Below are 13,738 nucleotides of genomic sequence, written 5' to 3' on the forward strand. Positions count from 1 at the left end.
CCTGGGGGAGGGCCAGAGGTAGGCTGCTTGTTAAATTTAGTGTGTGGGGCGGTGCAGCTGCCCACGGTCCACCTGCCACCACACTGCCACTTGGGCCCTGCTGCCAGGAGGCGGGCCAGGCTGGCTCCGCCTGGGGCTGGGCCCTTATTAACCGGTGCTCTTGCCTGGGGGCCAGAGGGGCTGTCCAGCGTGCAGGGAGGCCGGAGTGGCAGAGAAGTGGCAGCGGAGTGGACAGGTGTGAGGTGAGAAGCCAGCTGCCTGGGCTCTTGGCCGGCAGGAGCAAGGCTCCCCTCAGGCCACAGCCCAGCGAGAGGGCCAGCCGACCCTCTGATGCCTGCCTGTCCTGCCTGCGGGCAGCTGGCTGCCACTCCTGGGAAGGCCCTGTGGAGGTGGGGCCCTGAGGACCTATCACTGCTGGCTTCCCACTCTCCCCACCAATCAGGAGCAAGTGGGAAGCAGAGCTTAGGTCACCCTGTCTGCCATGTGGTGCTGCCCCAAGGGCAGCCCCAGGTTGGCCTGGTGAAAGGGCAGAGCAGCAGAGGTGTCCAGGGGCCCTCCGCCAACACCCCAGCCCAGGGACTCGGGCCCCAGGGCCAGCCATAGGGCTCTCCCAGACCATGGGCCTTGGCCACCAGCCCAGGAGGGGCCGGATGGAGCCCCCCTGTCGGAGCGCCTCACTCCCCTCCCCCGACACCCCCAGGATTCCTGAGGCCTTGTTCAGTTACCTGGGAGACTGGCCCAAGCAAAGATGGGGGCCTGAAAGGGCTGTCTGCACTGAGCCCTGCTGGGGTAAATCTGAGGCCCCAGGCTCCATTCTCCCCTGGAGCGCAGCCTGCCCACCTCTTCCAACCACCGGAGAGACGCTCAGCCCATCTCCCCTCCCACGGACACAGTCCCTCGGAGCTTCTTGAACTTTCCGTGCGTCCCTACCCCCCATGTGGGTCTCCTGCTCCCAACATGGGGACACTGGGCCTTGCCCCAAGCCCCGCCTGCCTACTCATCCAGTCCCTGTGGCTCCCTGGGGCAGAGCTGTACCGACGGGTGGGGCGGAGCCCGCTGGCCCCAGCTCCTCCTTCAGCCTTTGCTGTTCCTTTCAGTGGGGCCAGCAGGCTGCCGTGCAGAGGGTGCCCTCTTCCCTTGAACTCGCTCCCCACACTCCTCCTTCCCAGCCCCGTCCACTGAGCCTGGACCCAGCTGCCCTCATCCCCACTTCTGAATCCCGCCATCTCCTAAGCCTCCTTCCTGCCTGGTCTGAGCAGGGCCTTGAGAGCAGGTGACCACAGCCAGGCTGCAATGAACGACGTGAGGGAAAAGGTGCTGACGCTGAACACCATGAACCTATGTGTTCGGAGGGTGGAGTATGCCGTTCGTGGCCCCATCGTGTTGCGGGCCCTGGAGCTGGAACAGGAGCTGCGCCAGGTATGGCCCTGGGCCCCCCACTGCCCTCCAGGTGACACCTGAGCAATCCAGTCAGCCCCATCCCCAGTGTCGCATGGGACAAGGAGTGATAAGGCCCGTTGTCACTGTCCTGCCTCCACTCTCCCAGGGCATAAAGAAACCTTTCACTGAGGTTGTCCGCGCCAACATCGGGGATGCACAGGCCATGGGGCAAAAGCCCATTACCTTCCTGCGCCAGGTGAGGCTCGTACTGCTCCTGGGCCCCTCCCGTCAGCCCAGTGCCCTGGCCTCAGCACTCACTCTTCCCAGGTCTTGGCCCTCTGCGTCCACCCGGACCTCCTGAACAGCCCCGATTTCCCTGCGGACGCCAAGAGAAGGGCGGAGCGCATCCTGCAGGCCTGCGGGGGCCACAGCCTAGGTGAGAGCCAGAACCCGGGGGAGGGGCAGGAACTGCAGGGAGGCTGAGCGGGAGAGGGGTGGGCCAGCCTGCTGGAAGGGGAGGATCTCGTCGGGAGGGCTGCTAGAGCACCTCACGTGTCCTCCCCCGCCCCCTGGCCCAGGGGCTTACAGCGTCAGCTCCGGCATCCAGGTGATCCGCGAGGATGTGGCGCGGTACATCCAGCGGCGCGACGGAGGTATTCCCGCGGACCCCAACAACATCTTCCTGTCCACGGGGGCCAGCGACGCCATAGTGGTAGGCCGGGGCCAGGGCAAAGGGACACCGTGGCTGTTTGTATGCAGCAGGGCGAGCCTGGCTCCTCTTGGCACAGCGGCGCGGGGGAGCGGGGGGCGATGCAGCCCCTGGCCCCGCCAACGCCACCTCCCCATCCCGCCCGCAGACAGTGCTGAAGTTGTTGGTGTCCGGCGAGGGTCGCACGCGCACGGGCGTGCTCATCCCCATCCCTCAGTACCCGCTCTACTCGGCCGCGCTGGCTGAGCTCAACGCTGTACAGGTGGACTACTACCTGGACGAGCAGCGAGCCTGGGCGCTCGACGTGGCGGAGCTGAGGCGCGCGCTGCGCCAGGCGCGTGACCACTGCCGCCCGCGCGCGCTCTGCGTTATCAACCCCGGCAACCCCACTGGTGCGCCGCCCGCCCCTGCCCCGCCCCCTCCCGGCCCCGCCCCCCGCCCCGCGGCACCTGGGTCAGCCTGCCCCCCGCCGCCCGGCGGAGAGCAGTGCGAGCTCTCGACTGACCGCAGACGTGCCGCGTCCCCTGCGCCCCAGGGCAGGTGCAGACCCGCGAGTGCATCGAGGCCGTGATCCGCTTCGCCTTCGAGGAGCGCCTCTTCCTCATGGCTGATGAGGTGCTGGCAGGGGAGCATGGGGTGGGCGGGGGCAGCAGCGGGCGCCTCCCGTGACGCCGTCGCCCGTCCAGGTATACCAGGACAACGTGTATGCCGAAGGCTCGCAGTTCCACTCGTTCAAGAAGGTGCTCATGGAGATGGGGCCGCCGTACGCGGCGCAGCAGGAGCTAGCCTCCTTCCACTCGATCTCCAAGGGCTACATGGGCGAGTGCGTGTGGGCCCGGAGGGCGGGTGCTCGCAGACCCCGGCTGGCCGCCTCTTCCGGCCCTGCCCCGACGCCCGCCCGTGTCCGCAGGTGCGGGTTCCGCGGTGGCTACGTGGAGGTGGTGAACATGGACGCCGCGGTGCAGCAGCAGATGCAAAAGCTGATGAGTGTGCGGCTGTGCCCACCTCTGCCCGGCCAGGTCCTGCTCCACGTGGCGGTCAGCCCGCCCGAGCCCTCGGACCCCTCCTTCGCGCAGTTCCAGACGGTAACCAGGAGGGGGTGTGGAGGGGCGGCTGGGGCGGTGAGCGGGCGAGGAGTGGGGGAGGGCGCGGCGCCCCCCGGCCCGGCCTGGCCTGACGGGCCTTCGGTCCGCAGGAGAGGCAGGCGGTGTTGGCCGAGCTGGCGGCCAAGGCCAAACTCACGGAGCAGGTCTTCAACGAGGCTCCTGGCATCCGCTGTAACCCGGTGCAGGGCGCCATGTACTCCTTCCCGTGCATGCAGCTGCCCCCGCGCGCTGTGCAGCGCGCTCAGGTGTGGTGTGGATGGGCGGGGCGAGGCCCGCGGGGGTGAGGGGCGGGGCTGGGGAGCCCGGTTCTGACCGCTGGGCCCGCCCCTCGCCCGACCCCAGGAGCTGGGCCTGGCCCCTGACATGTTCTTCTGCATGAGCCTCCTGGAGGAGACTGGCATCTGCGTGGTGCCTGGCAGCGGCTTCGGGCAGCGCGAAGGCACCTACCACTTCCGGTGAGGCCCGACCCGCACAGCCCCGCCCCGGCGGCCCCCAATCCTCCGCTTACCTGCCTCCCCCTTTTAGAATGACGATTCTGCCCCCCATGGAGAAGCTGCGGCCCCTTCTGGAGAAGCTGAGCCAGTTCCACACCAAGTTCACCCGCGAGTACTCCTAAATACTGCCGGGGACAAGGCTGGGCAACCCTGGACTGACAGTGCCCTGGGCCTCTGGAACCCTCCAGACTTGCTGCCTGTGGGGCTGGGCCCCTGCCTCTCTGCAGGCCTCTAATAAAGCTCTGGCGCCGCCTGACTGCTCGGTGGCCTGCCCACCGCCTCCGCCTTTGTCTCCTGATTGTCCTTCTGTGCTGGGGTTCAGTGCTGGCTTGGGGACCCAGCCTTAAGTGGAACACTGGTCTGCCATCAGGAGTGGTCAAGGAGTGCTTCCAGAAGACGTGACCTGCTCCAGTTCCAGCGCGCCTTCCGTGGGCTCAAGGATGAAATCTTGGTTCTCCTAACTGCTATCTGGGGCCCCTGCTGGTGCAGCCCCACCAAGAGAAGGGATGGGAACAGGACAAGTGGGTCTCGCTCTGTCTGTGTTGTTTGAAGTGTAGTGTGTGTGTGACATCCCAGTGCAAACATAGCCCTTGGGCTGGGGCCAGGGAGGAGAAGCCCCCCCCAAGCTGGAGCAGCGAGGGCAGGTGTGGGTGAAAAGCAGGTAGAGGCTGGGGAGAACTGGACTGGAGGCCCCAGGTGGGGCAGGTGGTCATCCCTGTGTCCTTGCCCCTGGAACACAGATGAGCACCTACTGTGCGCACGCCAGACACTGTTGTGGGTCAGTGCACAAATGATCCGTGGAGGTAGGCAGGGTAGTCCCCATTTTATAGACTTGGGCCTCCAAACTATGTAGAAATGATAGGAAACCATGGCCGCAGCACAGCTGAAGGAGTCATTGGATCAAATGCCTGCAGGTGGGCACAGGGTTGGAGCAGCTTTAAGGACCCAGCCTTGGAGACAGTGCTGGCAGAGGCTCCAGCAGTTTCTCCACTCAGGAGGTCGTTCTCACCCACGGGCCATGCCCCACGGGCACAGCTTTGGACAGGACGGGCCGCAGGAGACCCCACAATCAGCTTCCCTTTTGGATAGGCCTCTCTTGGCAGGGCCTGCCTGGCCAGGCTCTCCTGGCCCTTGTCACTGGACACTAGAGGGCATCAAAGGCAGCAGCTGGCTGAGGCTGGGCCCTGACCTTTCCACAAACCTGCCTTCCATGGCCTGGGGAAGCGACTCAGCAGAGATGAGGGGCTAGGGGCAGACGTATTCTGTAGTAGTAGGCAGTGAACCTTAAGAGGCCAGCTCCACCAAGAAGATTGCTGGGGAGACTCCCAGGAAGCGCTTCTGGAGAGTTAGGGTCTGGGTTCAGGTGGTCTGGGGGCCGGATCTGATAACCCAGGGAGGGACCAGTATGGGTCCCGGTTGGCCACTTCCTGTGTTCGAGGCCAGCCCTCCCTGGCACCACAGCTGCCCATGGCGGCCCCGCGAAGCACTCCGGCCTATGTCTGCGATTCACTGGCAGCACCCAGGTGGGCCACCGGGGGCGCCCGAGGACTGCCGGCGCTCTGGCCCGCTCGGGTGCTCTATGGCCCCGCGTACTCCGCTGAGCGGTACCGGCAGCTGAGGGCAGCCTGCGGTCCCGCGGAGGACGAGCGCCCCCAGGATCCGAGGGCGCGAGTGCGGACGCCAGCCAGTACAACCCTAACCCCGCCTGGTACAGTCCAAAGGCCATGCTGCCGTGTGATCCCTGACCTCACCCTGACCGGACCAGACCACACGTGGAACCGCTCTGCACCGCTTGGGTGCCACTTCCGGATCCCACCCCAGGTCCGGCATTGATCTCAGTCAGCTCCGGCTACCAGGGCCTGGGCCCGGGCCGAGCCGGAGAGCTGACCATGCGCCGGAAGCTGCTGCCACTGGCCGGCCTCTACCTGGTGCAGGGCCTGCCCTACGGGCTGCAGTCTGGCCTGCTGCCCATGCTGCTGCGCGCTGGTGGCCTCTCCCTGACACGTGTGGGCCTGGCCAAAGTGCTGTACGCGCCGTGGCTGTTCAAGTTGGTGTGGGCCCCACTGGTGGACACGCGGGGCTCCCCGAGGGCCTGGCTGACGCTCAGCACAGCTGCCCTGGGCCTGGTGTGTGGGCTGCTGGCAGCCCTGCCTCCTGTTGAAGCTGGCCAGGCCGGGCTGCCTGTCACAGTGGCGGGGCTGCTTCTGTTGCTGAACCTGGGTGCAGCCGTGCAGGACGTAGCCTTGGACACGCTGGCCGTGCAGCTGCTGGAGCCCGCTGAGCTGGGGCCTGGCAACACCGTGCAGGTGGTCGCTTACAAGCTGGGGGCGGTGGTGGCAGGGGGAGGGCTGCTGGCTCTTGTGCCGGCTCTCTCCTGGTCCCTGCTCTTTCTGCTCCTCGCTGCCACCTACTGGCTGGCTGCTGTCCTGGCCTGGGCAGCGCCTGTCTTGCAACAGCTTCCCAAGCCTCCGGCCTCAGAACCACCCCCCCACACCCTGCACCTTGGAGACTTGCTGGCCGTGTCTGGGACCCTGTGGACGGCAGGCTTCGTGATCACTTACAAGCTTGGTGAGGCTTTTGAGTTCGGCAACAGCAGGGGTGGGGGTCTGCCCTCTTCCTGGGTATGATCTGCAGGCTGGAGCCCAGCCTGGCTCTGCCTCAGCACCTTGCTCCTTGTCCTCCAGCTCTAGCTCCTCGCCCAGTCTGAGCTCCAGCCACACCCCCCGAGCTTGGTTGACGCCCTTAACGCTGTCTCCCAGGACAGGAAGGGCAGTGGCCTGGCTGGGGAGCAGGAGGCCCCAGGTGGAGGCATGAGGGTTGCGCTGCTCACGTTCTCCCAACAGGAGAGCAGGGTGCTGGCAGCCTGTTCCCACTCGTCTTGCTGGATCAAGGCTTCTCCACCCCGGAGCTGGGGCTGTGGAACGGTGTGGGCACTGTGGCCTGCTCCATTGCGGGCTCGTCCCTGGGCGGGGCCCTGCTGGCCAAGCACTGGTGAGCCTTCCTGAGCCTGCCCGGCCCACCTGCTCAGCCTCTGATCTGCCCCACACCCTGACCTGCCATCTCCCCATGCCAGGCAGCTGCTGCCCCTGCTGAGGTCAGTGCTTCGGTTCCGTCTCGGGGGCCTGGCCTGCCAGACTACCCTACTTTTCTATCTGGACACCCCAGGGGCCAGGCTGGGCCCTGGCACAGTTCTGAGAGGTGAGGGGCTGGCCATGGGGGGAGGAGCATGGGCCCTGCGCCCTGCTGACGTCAGTCCCCGCAGGGGCAGCCTTGTTGAGCCTGTGCCTGCAGCACTTCCTGGGTGGCCTGGTCACGACTGCCACCTTCACACTGATGATGCGTTGCAGCCAGCTGGCACCCAGTGCCCTGCAGGTGAGAGGTGGGGCTGGGACGCCAGGGGCTGCAGGGCTGGGCTTCCAGCAGGTCCTCACCTGTTTGCTCCCCCCACCCCAGGCCACACACTACAGCCTCCTGGCCACACTGGAGCTGCTGGGCAAGCTGATGCTGAGTGCGCTGGCAGGAGCCCTGGCCGACAGCCTGGGGCTGCCCCTCTGCTTCTCCCTCTTCCTTGCTCTCTCAGCCACACCCATCGTGTACCTGGGCCTGGCGCCCAACATCCTGGCCTCCAGCACCCTGGCCTGAGCTGGGTGGCTAGACTGATCAATAAAGCCAAGCGCAAGTGGCCTAGCTGTGTCTGTTTGGGACATGTGGTGTCCTCAGGCTGTGGGCACTGGAAAGGAGGGTCCCTAAAAACAAGTTGAGCATCTTTTATTCTGCATGTTGCGGCCTCCGCATCCCCACATTCCTGGCGGTGGGCTTTGCCCAGGGTGGTTCACTGTCCTGGCCATCAGTCGCCCCTTTGTCTTTGCCTCGATAAGCAGCTGCACCTGACGCTGTCCACTGTGACGCAGCCCTGCTCATGCCTGTGACGTGGAGGCAGGGCAGTCAGTGACCCCCAGCAGGACCTCCTCGGTGGCCAGGCGCTGCAGGGCATGGAAGCTGAGGTGCAGGTACCTCCTCCAGAAACGCTGGTCCCGCCCATACACATGGGCCGGGTAGCAGGGGCTTCCTGCAGTGAAACAGAGACCCGTGCTTGAGGACCATCGCCTGGAACCCAGAGGGCACCCAGCCCACACCGGTCGGGGCTGGGCCTCCCAGCCTCACCGATGCCGTGGAAGACGCGGGCCACGGCCCTGCCTGAGAACCGCTGCTCTGGCCACAAGGACAGGAAGTGACGGATGTCCCTGCGGATCTGGGGCTCCCAGTCCTGGAACTACATGTGGGGAGGGGGTGCAGTCAGGCGGAACTGAGCTTCATGGCCCAGGCCCTTTGCCGCTCCCGCAGGGCTGGCACGCACCATGGCCTGCCCCGGCTCTGGGTCCCGCTGGTCCTCCATGTCCCCCGGCCCCTCCTCCTGGAAGTAGTGGCCAAGCAGGGCCTTGAGGCGGGCGCTGCGCTCCTCGTCCGGCTGCTCCAGGCACGGCCCGCAGCTGGGGAAGGCAACACTGTGGAGGACGAACAGTCAGAACTGCGAGTTGCCCCGGGGGGGGGGGGGACGAGGGACCCCACGCTGTGCTGTGCCCCTGCACCTGTGGAAGGCCTGGGAGATGCGGCGCAGGCGGGCCAGACCCTCGCGCTCTCGGGCCTGCACACGGCTGTACAGGAAGTCGCAGATCTGATCCTTGTCCTGGGCTGTCAGGTCCCCGGGGCTGTGCAGGTGGAAGGCCGGTTCCCTGAACTCCAGCAGCACCCCTGAACCCCGACGCACACCTGCCAGAGAGCATGTCAGGTGGGCAGAAGGGTGGACGGGCAGGTGGTGACATGCAGAGTGGGGGTGGGTGCACCTGTCCTGGGCTCCTGGTCCCACTGCAGCTGCTGGAGGGCCCGCCTCACAGGTGCCAGCTCCCAGCCCCGAGAATCCACCAGCTCAGCCATGTCCAACTCCACTGTGCTGCTTCCCCGACCTGTGTTCTCAGGCGGCTGCCGGGCCAAGTATACAGCCAGGGGGGGACACCTATGCCAGGGGAAGGGACGAGTGACTGGCAGCCCGGGGCCTCTGTCCCTGTCCCCAGCCTGGGGTAGGATGCGTCCTCACCTGCGGGCCAGGGCCTGGAGCTGGGTGGGGCCCCCAGGGTAGCGCAGGTGGCAGTGGGTGTAGGTGGGTGGCAGCAACTCCAGCCAGCGCTGTGGGTGCAGCTCCAGGTAGCACAGCAGGGTCTCAATAGCTGGGAGCAGAACACGGCTCAGGGGTCGTGGGATGTGGGATGCCCCGCCCCCACTATCCTCTGGGATTCTCACCCTCTTCAGTCATATCTAGGGCCTGCACTGTCGGCTGCACGGGGAGGACTCGCTCGTGGCCTGGGCACCGGGCTGTGTGCTCGCGGCTGGGTTGCTGGGCCTCCTGCGGGGACTTCGCAGAGCACCTCTGGGGGCTCCCTCCTCCCGCCTGCTCCGAGATCCGCTGGGAGCAGGTGCAGGGCGGGAACACACGCTGCACCAGCTTCTTCACAGCCAGGAAGTCGGTGGCATGGGCGTGCACGTGCCTGCGCAGCTCCCGCAGGTCCTCGCCCTGCATAAGACAGTCGTGAGCGCCGGGCCCAGCGCTAGGGGGCGGGGGAGCTGGGCGGGGCGGGCACACACCTGAGGCTGCAGGAACAGGTGGCAGTGTGCAGGCTGCCCGTCACGCCCGGCACGGCCCACGGCCTGCACGTAGCTCTCGAAGCTCGGGGGCAGCCCTAGGTGCAGCACAGCCCGCACGTCTGGCCGATCAAGCCCCATCCCGAAGGCTACCGTGGCCACCACTACCCTCAGCTGGCCCTCCATGAATGCTCTGTGCACCCGCCGCCGCTCCTGGCTGCACATGCCTGCGTGGTAGGCTTCCACCAAGGCCTCCTGGGCGCCGCGCCCTGTAGGTAAAGACAGCCAGTGGAGGCGGAGCCTCGGGGGCGGGTCTGAGGCATAGCCACGCCCCCACCTCCTGGCCCCACCCCCGGGCCCAGGCCTCACGCAGGCAGGTGCGGAGCAGGGCAGAAATACGCTCAGTGTCCTGTCGTCTGTTGCAATAGATGATGACAGAATCCAGGGTGCGAAAACGGTCACTCTGCAGCAGTGTCACCAAAGCCTGGAGGCAGACAGTGGTCAGTGTGGGCAATCGGGAGGCAGGGCCTCTACCAGGCCCTGGTGTGCATATTTACCTGGTCTGGGTCTCTGTCCATGGACACAGAGAGGTGCAGGTTGGTGGGGATGGTGACTGATCCTCTGAGAACAGCCTCTGCAGCTATGCCCAGGTGCTGGGCCACTTCCAGGGCAGTGCTGTGAGTGGCCGTTGCCGTGAGACCCAGGAAGCAGCGCACACCCAGCTGTTCCCGCAGCACCTGCATACAAGGGGCAGTGAGGATGTGCCTGCCTGCCTGGCCTGTGCCACAGTGCCCTGGACCAGGCTCACCTTGCAGACACGCAGGTAGCAGGGCCGGAAGTTGTGGGACCACTGGGAGAGACAGTGGGCTTCGTCGATGCAGACAAAAGCGACCGGGGGCAGCCGAGAGAGACAGGCAGGGCCTCCTGCCCCAGCCCCAACCAGAGCTTCGGGTGACAGCATCAGCACATGCACCTGGGCTGTGCGAGCCTGGGGAGGGCAAGGTCAGGACCACAGCCCAGGGATCCGCCCGCCACCCCACCCCGGGAGGCCCCTCACCTTCTGCAGGGCCGAGTCCCTCTGCTTCCTGGTCAGGCCTGAGTGCACACACACCGCCTTCAGGCCGGCTGGCAGGCCGGACACCTGCAGATACAGCACAGCCTGTTGCAGGCCACCTGGCATGGCTCTTCCCCAAATGCCTGTCCAAGTTGCTCAGCACGACGGCTACCGCCGCGTCCACCCAGGCCCCCAAATCCTGTACCCCAGCCCTGAGAGCTGAACCACCTATGGGCCTGGGCCCAGGAGCAAGGGGAGCAGACAGGACCCACTGGGGGTATGCCCCTCCCAGTGCTGCTCCTCTTGGGGGAGGACCGGAGTCTGGCCAGCCACATCCCTGCTGCCCTCATGGGTGCCTATTCCTGCTTTCCACCTGTGCCGAGGGTCCTGTCCACACACCTGGTCGTCCATGAGTGAGACAAGAGGAGAGATGACCAGTGCGAGGCAGGGGCTTCGCCGGGCGTACAGTAGCGCAGGGAGCTGATAACACAAGGACTTGCCAGCACCCGTGGGCAGCACCAGCAGCGTGGACATGCCTAGGTGGGCCTGAGGTCAGCAGCGCCGCTCTGTGACCCTGCCTTACCCCCCCACCCCACGGCAGCAACGCTTACCAGACAGGATGCGCATGACCGTGCACTCCTGTCCAGGGCGGAAGGCTCGGTGGCCCAGCTGCTCCAGGGCTTGCAACACCTCAGCTGGCGTCTCTGTGGACACAGAGGTTGGTCAGGATGGCCCCGAGTCACCCCACCCCTTAGGAAAGGCTAATACATGTCTGCTTACTTGCCACCTGTCCTGAAGGCCCTGGCAGGTAGAGTGGTGGCACAGCTAGGGGCGGGCAAGGTGGCGCAGGCTGTTCCACAGGCTCCAGCAATTCAGGTTGAGCAGGTTCTGTGTTTTTCTCACCTGCTTGGGGCAGACAGGAGAGGGTGGTGTGGGAGCTCCAGGCTGGGCTGGTATCATTCCAGCAAGAAGGCCGCTGGTCACCTCTCCTCCACCCCTCCACTCACCAGGCAGCTGGCAGTGGGCAGTGTCCGTCCTCTGGACTATTTCCTCCAACGTGGGCAGGCTTTGCCCGTCCCTGTCTCCGTCCTTCTTGGGGGCCACGGTAGGTTCTGGGCCAGGAGTAGGGAGTTAGTGGGGCCTTTTTCTGAAGCCTCACTGTCCCCATCCCAAAGAGCATAATACCTCTAAGCAGTGTCAGCCCAACCCCCTACCCAGGGCTGAGGGCTCACCTGACTGGGGGCACTGGGGTGCCCAGTGGCCAAGTTGCCCACACTGGAAACAAGCATCCTTGCTTGTGGTTCTGGGCTGACCACCCCTAAAACATTCCTGTTTTTTCTGCCACTTCTGTTTCCACACCTGGGGGAGGCCACAAAGCAGTGTCACAAGGCCAGACCTGGGAGGGGTGAGGGATGCGCCTGCCACCATCTCACCTGCTTGCGGAGAAGCCTGCCACGCAGGATCGGGCCCCGCACATAGCGTTTCTGCTTCATGTTGAGCCGGACGTAATTACCTCTGTCCCAAGAGGCTGGCCTAGAAGGTACACACAGGTGGGGACATGACCAAAGCCCTCCCTGCCCTGGCCCCACTCAAGGCCACCTTGCTGGGAGGCTGAGGCTGTGGTACCTGGAGACGGCAAGGCCGCGGGGGGCCTGTGCCTGCACAAGCGCCGCATCCCCAGGGCTCTCAGGCAGGGGTCCCAGTTGGCTGCTGTCCTCCTGGGCCTGGGCAGGGCTCCCCTTTAGCTCCCCACTCCGGCTCCGCTTCTTGCCTTGACTGTTGCCATGGGGGGGGCTCCCTGCACTGGCTGCAGCTCCCTGCACTGATTCCGGAGCCTCTGAGCCCTGTAAAGGTGCCTCGAGGCCAGCGCTGGGACCAAGAACACACGGGACACCTGAAGTCAGAGGCTGTGGTTCCTCTGCACCCACAATGGGCTGGCAGGCCTCTGGGGTCCCACTGTCACATCGCTGCAGCCAGCCAGGGTCTAGGGAGCCCAGCCGCAGGCTGAGTGATGCCCGCAGCTGCTGCAGCCGGCCTTGCCTCAGCTGGGGCCTGGGAGGCTGGGGGAGCCCCTCACTGACTTCTTCTGGAGAGATGGTGGGAGTCCGTGCACTTGGTGGCCCCAGGGAAGGCATCTTTGGGGAGGGTCTTCGTGAAGGCCGGGGTATGCGACTCAGTGCTGGCCCAGCCTGCAAGGGGGAGGACAGACAAACCAGCAAGCAGGAACTCAGGCCCTGGGCAGACCCAGACTCTGAAACCTCCCCGAGTCCCCACCCTCAACAGTGGGGTAGGGTGAGAAGCATGAGGCTGGAAGAGAAAGGAAGCTGAGAGCAGACACTGCCCTGAACCCTTTTCAGAAGTTGCGCCCTAGTTAATGCTGGAAGCACACACGTGGGCTAATGCAAGCATGTGCACGTGCAGAGAGACTGACAGGAAGGGGTGTCTGGGGATCCTGACCCTGGGCTGAAGGCAATACTGGACCCAGGCTGGACCACCAACCCGGCCCTTACCGCTCACCTGCAGAGTGCTCTTTAAATTGGCCTTCAGCCTCTCCCCGTAGTCCTGCCCAGACACCCGAGGACTTGGCCCTGCAGCAGGATGGCGACTCAGGGTTGCAGCCCGATTCAGGTGGGACCCCCAGCAGCTAGGCTCCAGCACCTGCAGGAGAAGTGGGGCTCAGACCAAGCAAAGGCTGCTGTGGAGCAGAGGGATCTTCAGCACCTCGCCCCAGCCACTCGGACACCTGGAGGGGGGCCTGGCCCTCCTTCACCCTATGCAGTCCTTCCCCCAGGCTCAGTGCTCCATCGAGGCTTGGCCACGACTCCTCTTGGCTCTGCCATACAAAAGGAAGCTAAACCGGAGGGTTGGGGTATCGGGGCCCGGGTACCTCCTCCGCTGCCGCCGGAAGCGACTGCACGGTGCCGCAGGGCCCAACGCCGCCGGCCTGGCCCAGGGTCTCCTTCAGGGCGCGGTACTCCCGGTAGAGCGCTAGGGGCGGGGTCAGGGGTCAGGATTAGGGGGTCGGGTGGGTCCCGCTCGGCTCCCTCACTCCTCCGGCCCTGCTCCTGGTCCCCCCGCCGCTCCCTCCGCCCAGCGCCCACGCGCTCACCGCGGGTCTCCTCGGGCGCCGCCTCCACGTCCTCCTGTGAAGGGAGCGCGTCAGCTGGGGTCCGCACCCTCAGCCCCCGCCCCCCGAGCAGCCCGCACCTGGCCCGGCCGCCGCCCGTGCAGCCGCCGGAAAGCGCGTTCCCACGCCTGCAGCTGCAACCGCACGTCCCGCAGCCGTTCCATGGCGCGCGCCCGTCCGACCGGCTTGGCGCCCGCGCCCCGTGAATCTCCCGCCGCGAGGGTGACGCCG

The 13,738-nt window shown here is 65.9% G+C and overlaps 3 protein-coding genes across 7 annotated transcripts; 2 read left to right on the forward strand and 1 right to left on the reverse strand.

Annotated features, from left to right (window-relative positions):
- Position 1: 1 nt before the first annotated feature.
- Positions 2–3,972, forward strand: GPT (glutamic--pyruvic transaminase). 2 transcript variants are annotated; one of them, XM_033126325.1, is made up of 12 exons: positions 2–242; positions 1,260–1,419; positions 1,547–1,636; positions 1,708–1,816; positions 1,959–2,092; positions 2,238–2,481; positions 2,625–2,704; positions 2,776–2,912; positions 3,000–3,174; positions 3,285–3,440; positions 3,538–3,650; positions 3,721–3,972. In XM_033126325.1, exons 2-12 carry the CDS (start codon positions 1,294–1,296, stop codon positions 3,809–3,811), a joined length of 1,455 nt encoding a protein of 484 aa, XP_032982216.1. In that variant the 5' UTR covers positions 2–242; positions 1,260–1,293; the 3' UTR covers positions 3,812–3,972. The 2 variants fall into 2 exon arrangements, with proteins under 2 accessions (XP_032982216.1, XP_032982217.1); XM_033126326.1 differs by lacking the exon at positions 2–242 and having other exon boundaries at positions 1,278–1,419; positions 1,746–1,816.
- A 128-nt stretch (positions 3,973–4,100) lies between these two features.
- Positions 4,101–7,483, forward strand: MFSD3 (major facilitator superfamily domain containing 3). 4 transcript variants are annotated; one of them, XM_033126315.1, is made up of 5 exons: positions 4,205–6,257; positions 6,449–6,680; positions 6,763–6,887; positions 6,952–7,061; positions 7,143–7,407. In XM_033126315.1, exons 1-5 carry the CDS (start codon positions 5,579–5,581, stop codon positions 7,329–7,331), a joined length of 1,335 nt encoding a protein of 444 aa, XP_032982206.1. In that variant the 5' UTR covers positions 4,205–5,578; the 3' UTR covers positions 7,332–7,407. The 4 variants fall into 4 exon arrangements, with proteins under 4 accessions (XP_032982204.1, XP_032982205.1, XP_032982206.1 ...); XM_033126316.1 differs by having other exon boundaries at positions 4,214–6,257; positions 6,533–6,680; positions 7,143–7,404; XM_033126313.1 differs by having other exon boundaries at positions 4,101–6,257; positions 6,763–7,061; positions 7,143–7,483.
- Positions 7,484–7,580: 97 nt separating this feature from the next.
- On the reverse strand, positions 7,581–13,727 carry RECQL4 (RecQ like helicase 4). The gene is made up of 23 exons (XM_033126229.1): positions 13,588–13,727; positions 13,490–13,523; positions 13,268–13,368; positions 12,898–13,038; positions 12,007–12,569; positions 11,814–11,913; positions 11,613–11,739; positions 11,388–11,492; positions 11,161–11,286; positions 10,992–11,084; positions 10,780–10,916; positions 10,384–10,467; positions 10,135–10,314; positions 9,884–10,063; positions 9,696–9,810; positions 9,330–9,595; positions 8,988–9,258; positions 8,785–8,914; positions 8,534–8,703; positions 8,279–8,459; positions 8,047–8,194; positions 7,854–7,962; positions 7,581–7,758 (listed from the first exon to the last, which is right to left on the reverse strand). The coding sequence occupies exons 1-23, from the start codon at positions 13,669–13,671 to the stop codon at positions 7,607–7,609; spliced, it is 3,597 nt and encodes a 1,198-aa protein (XP_032982120.1). The 5' UTR covers positions 13,672–13,727; the 3' UTR covers positions 7,581–7,606.
- Between the last annotated feature and the right edge of the window lie 11 nt (positions 13,728–13,738).

The sequence above is a fragment of the Rhinolophus ferrumequinum genome, chromosome 14 (genome assembly GCF_004115265.2).
Source record: "Rhinolophus ferrumequinum isolate MPI-CBG mRhiFer1 chromosome 14, mRhiFer1_v1.p, whole genome shotgun sequence".
NCBI lineage: Eukaryota > Metazoa > Chordata > Mammalia > Chiroptera > Rhinolophidae > Rhinolophus > Rhinolophus ferrumequinum.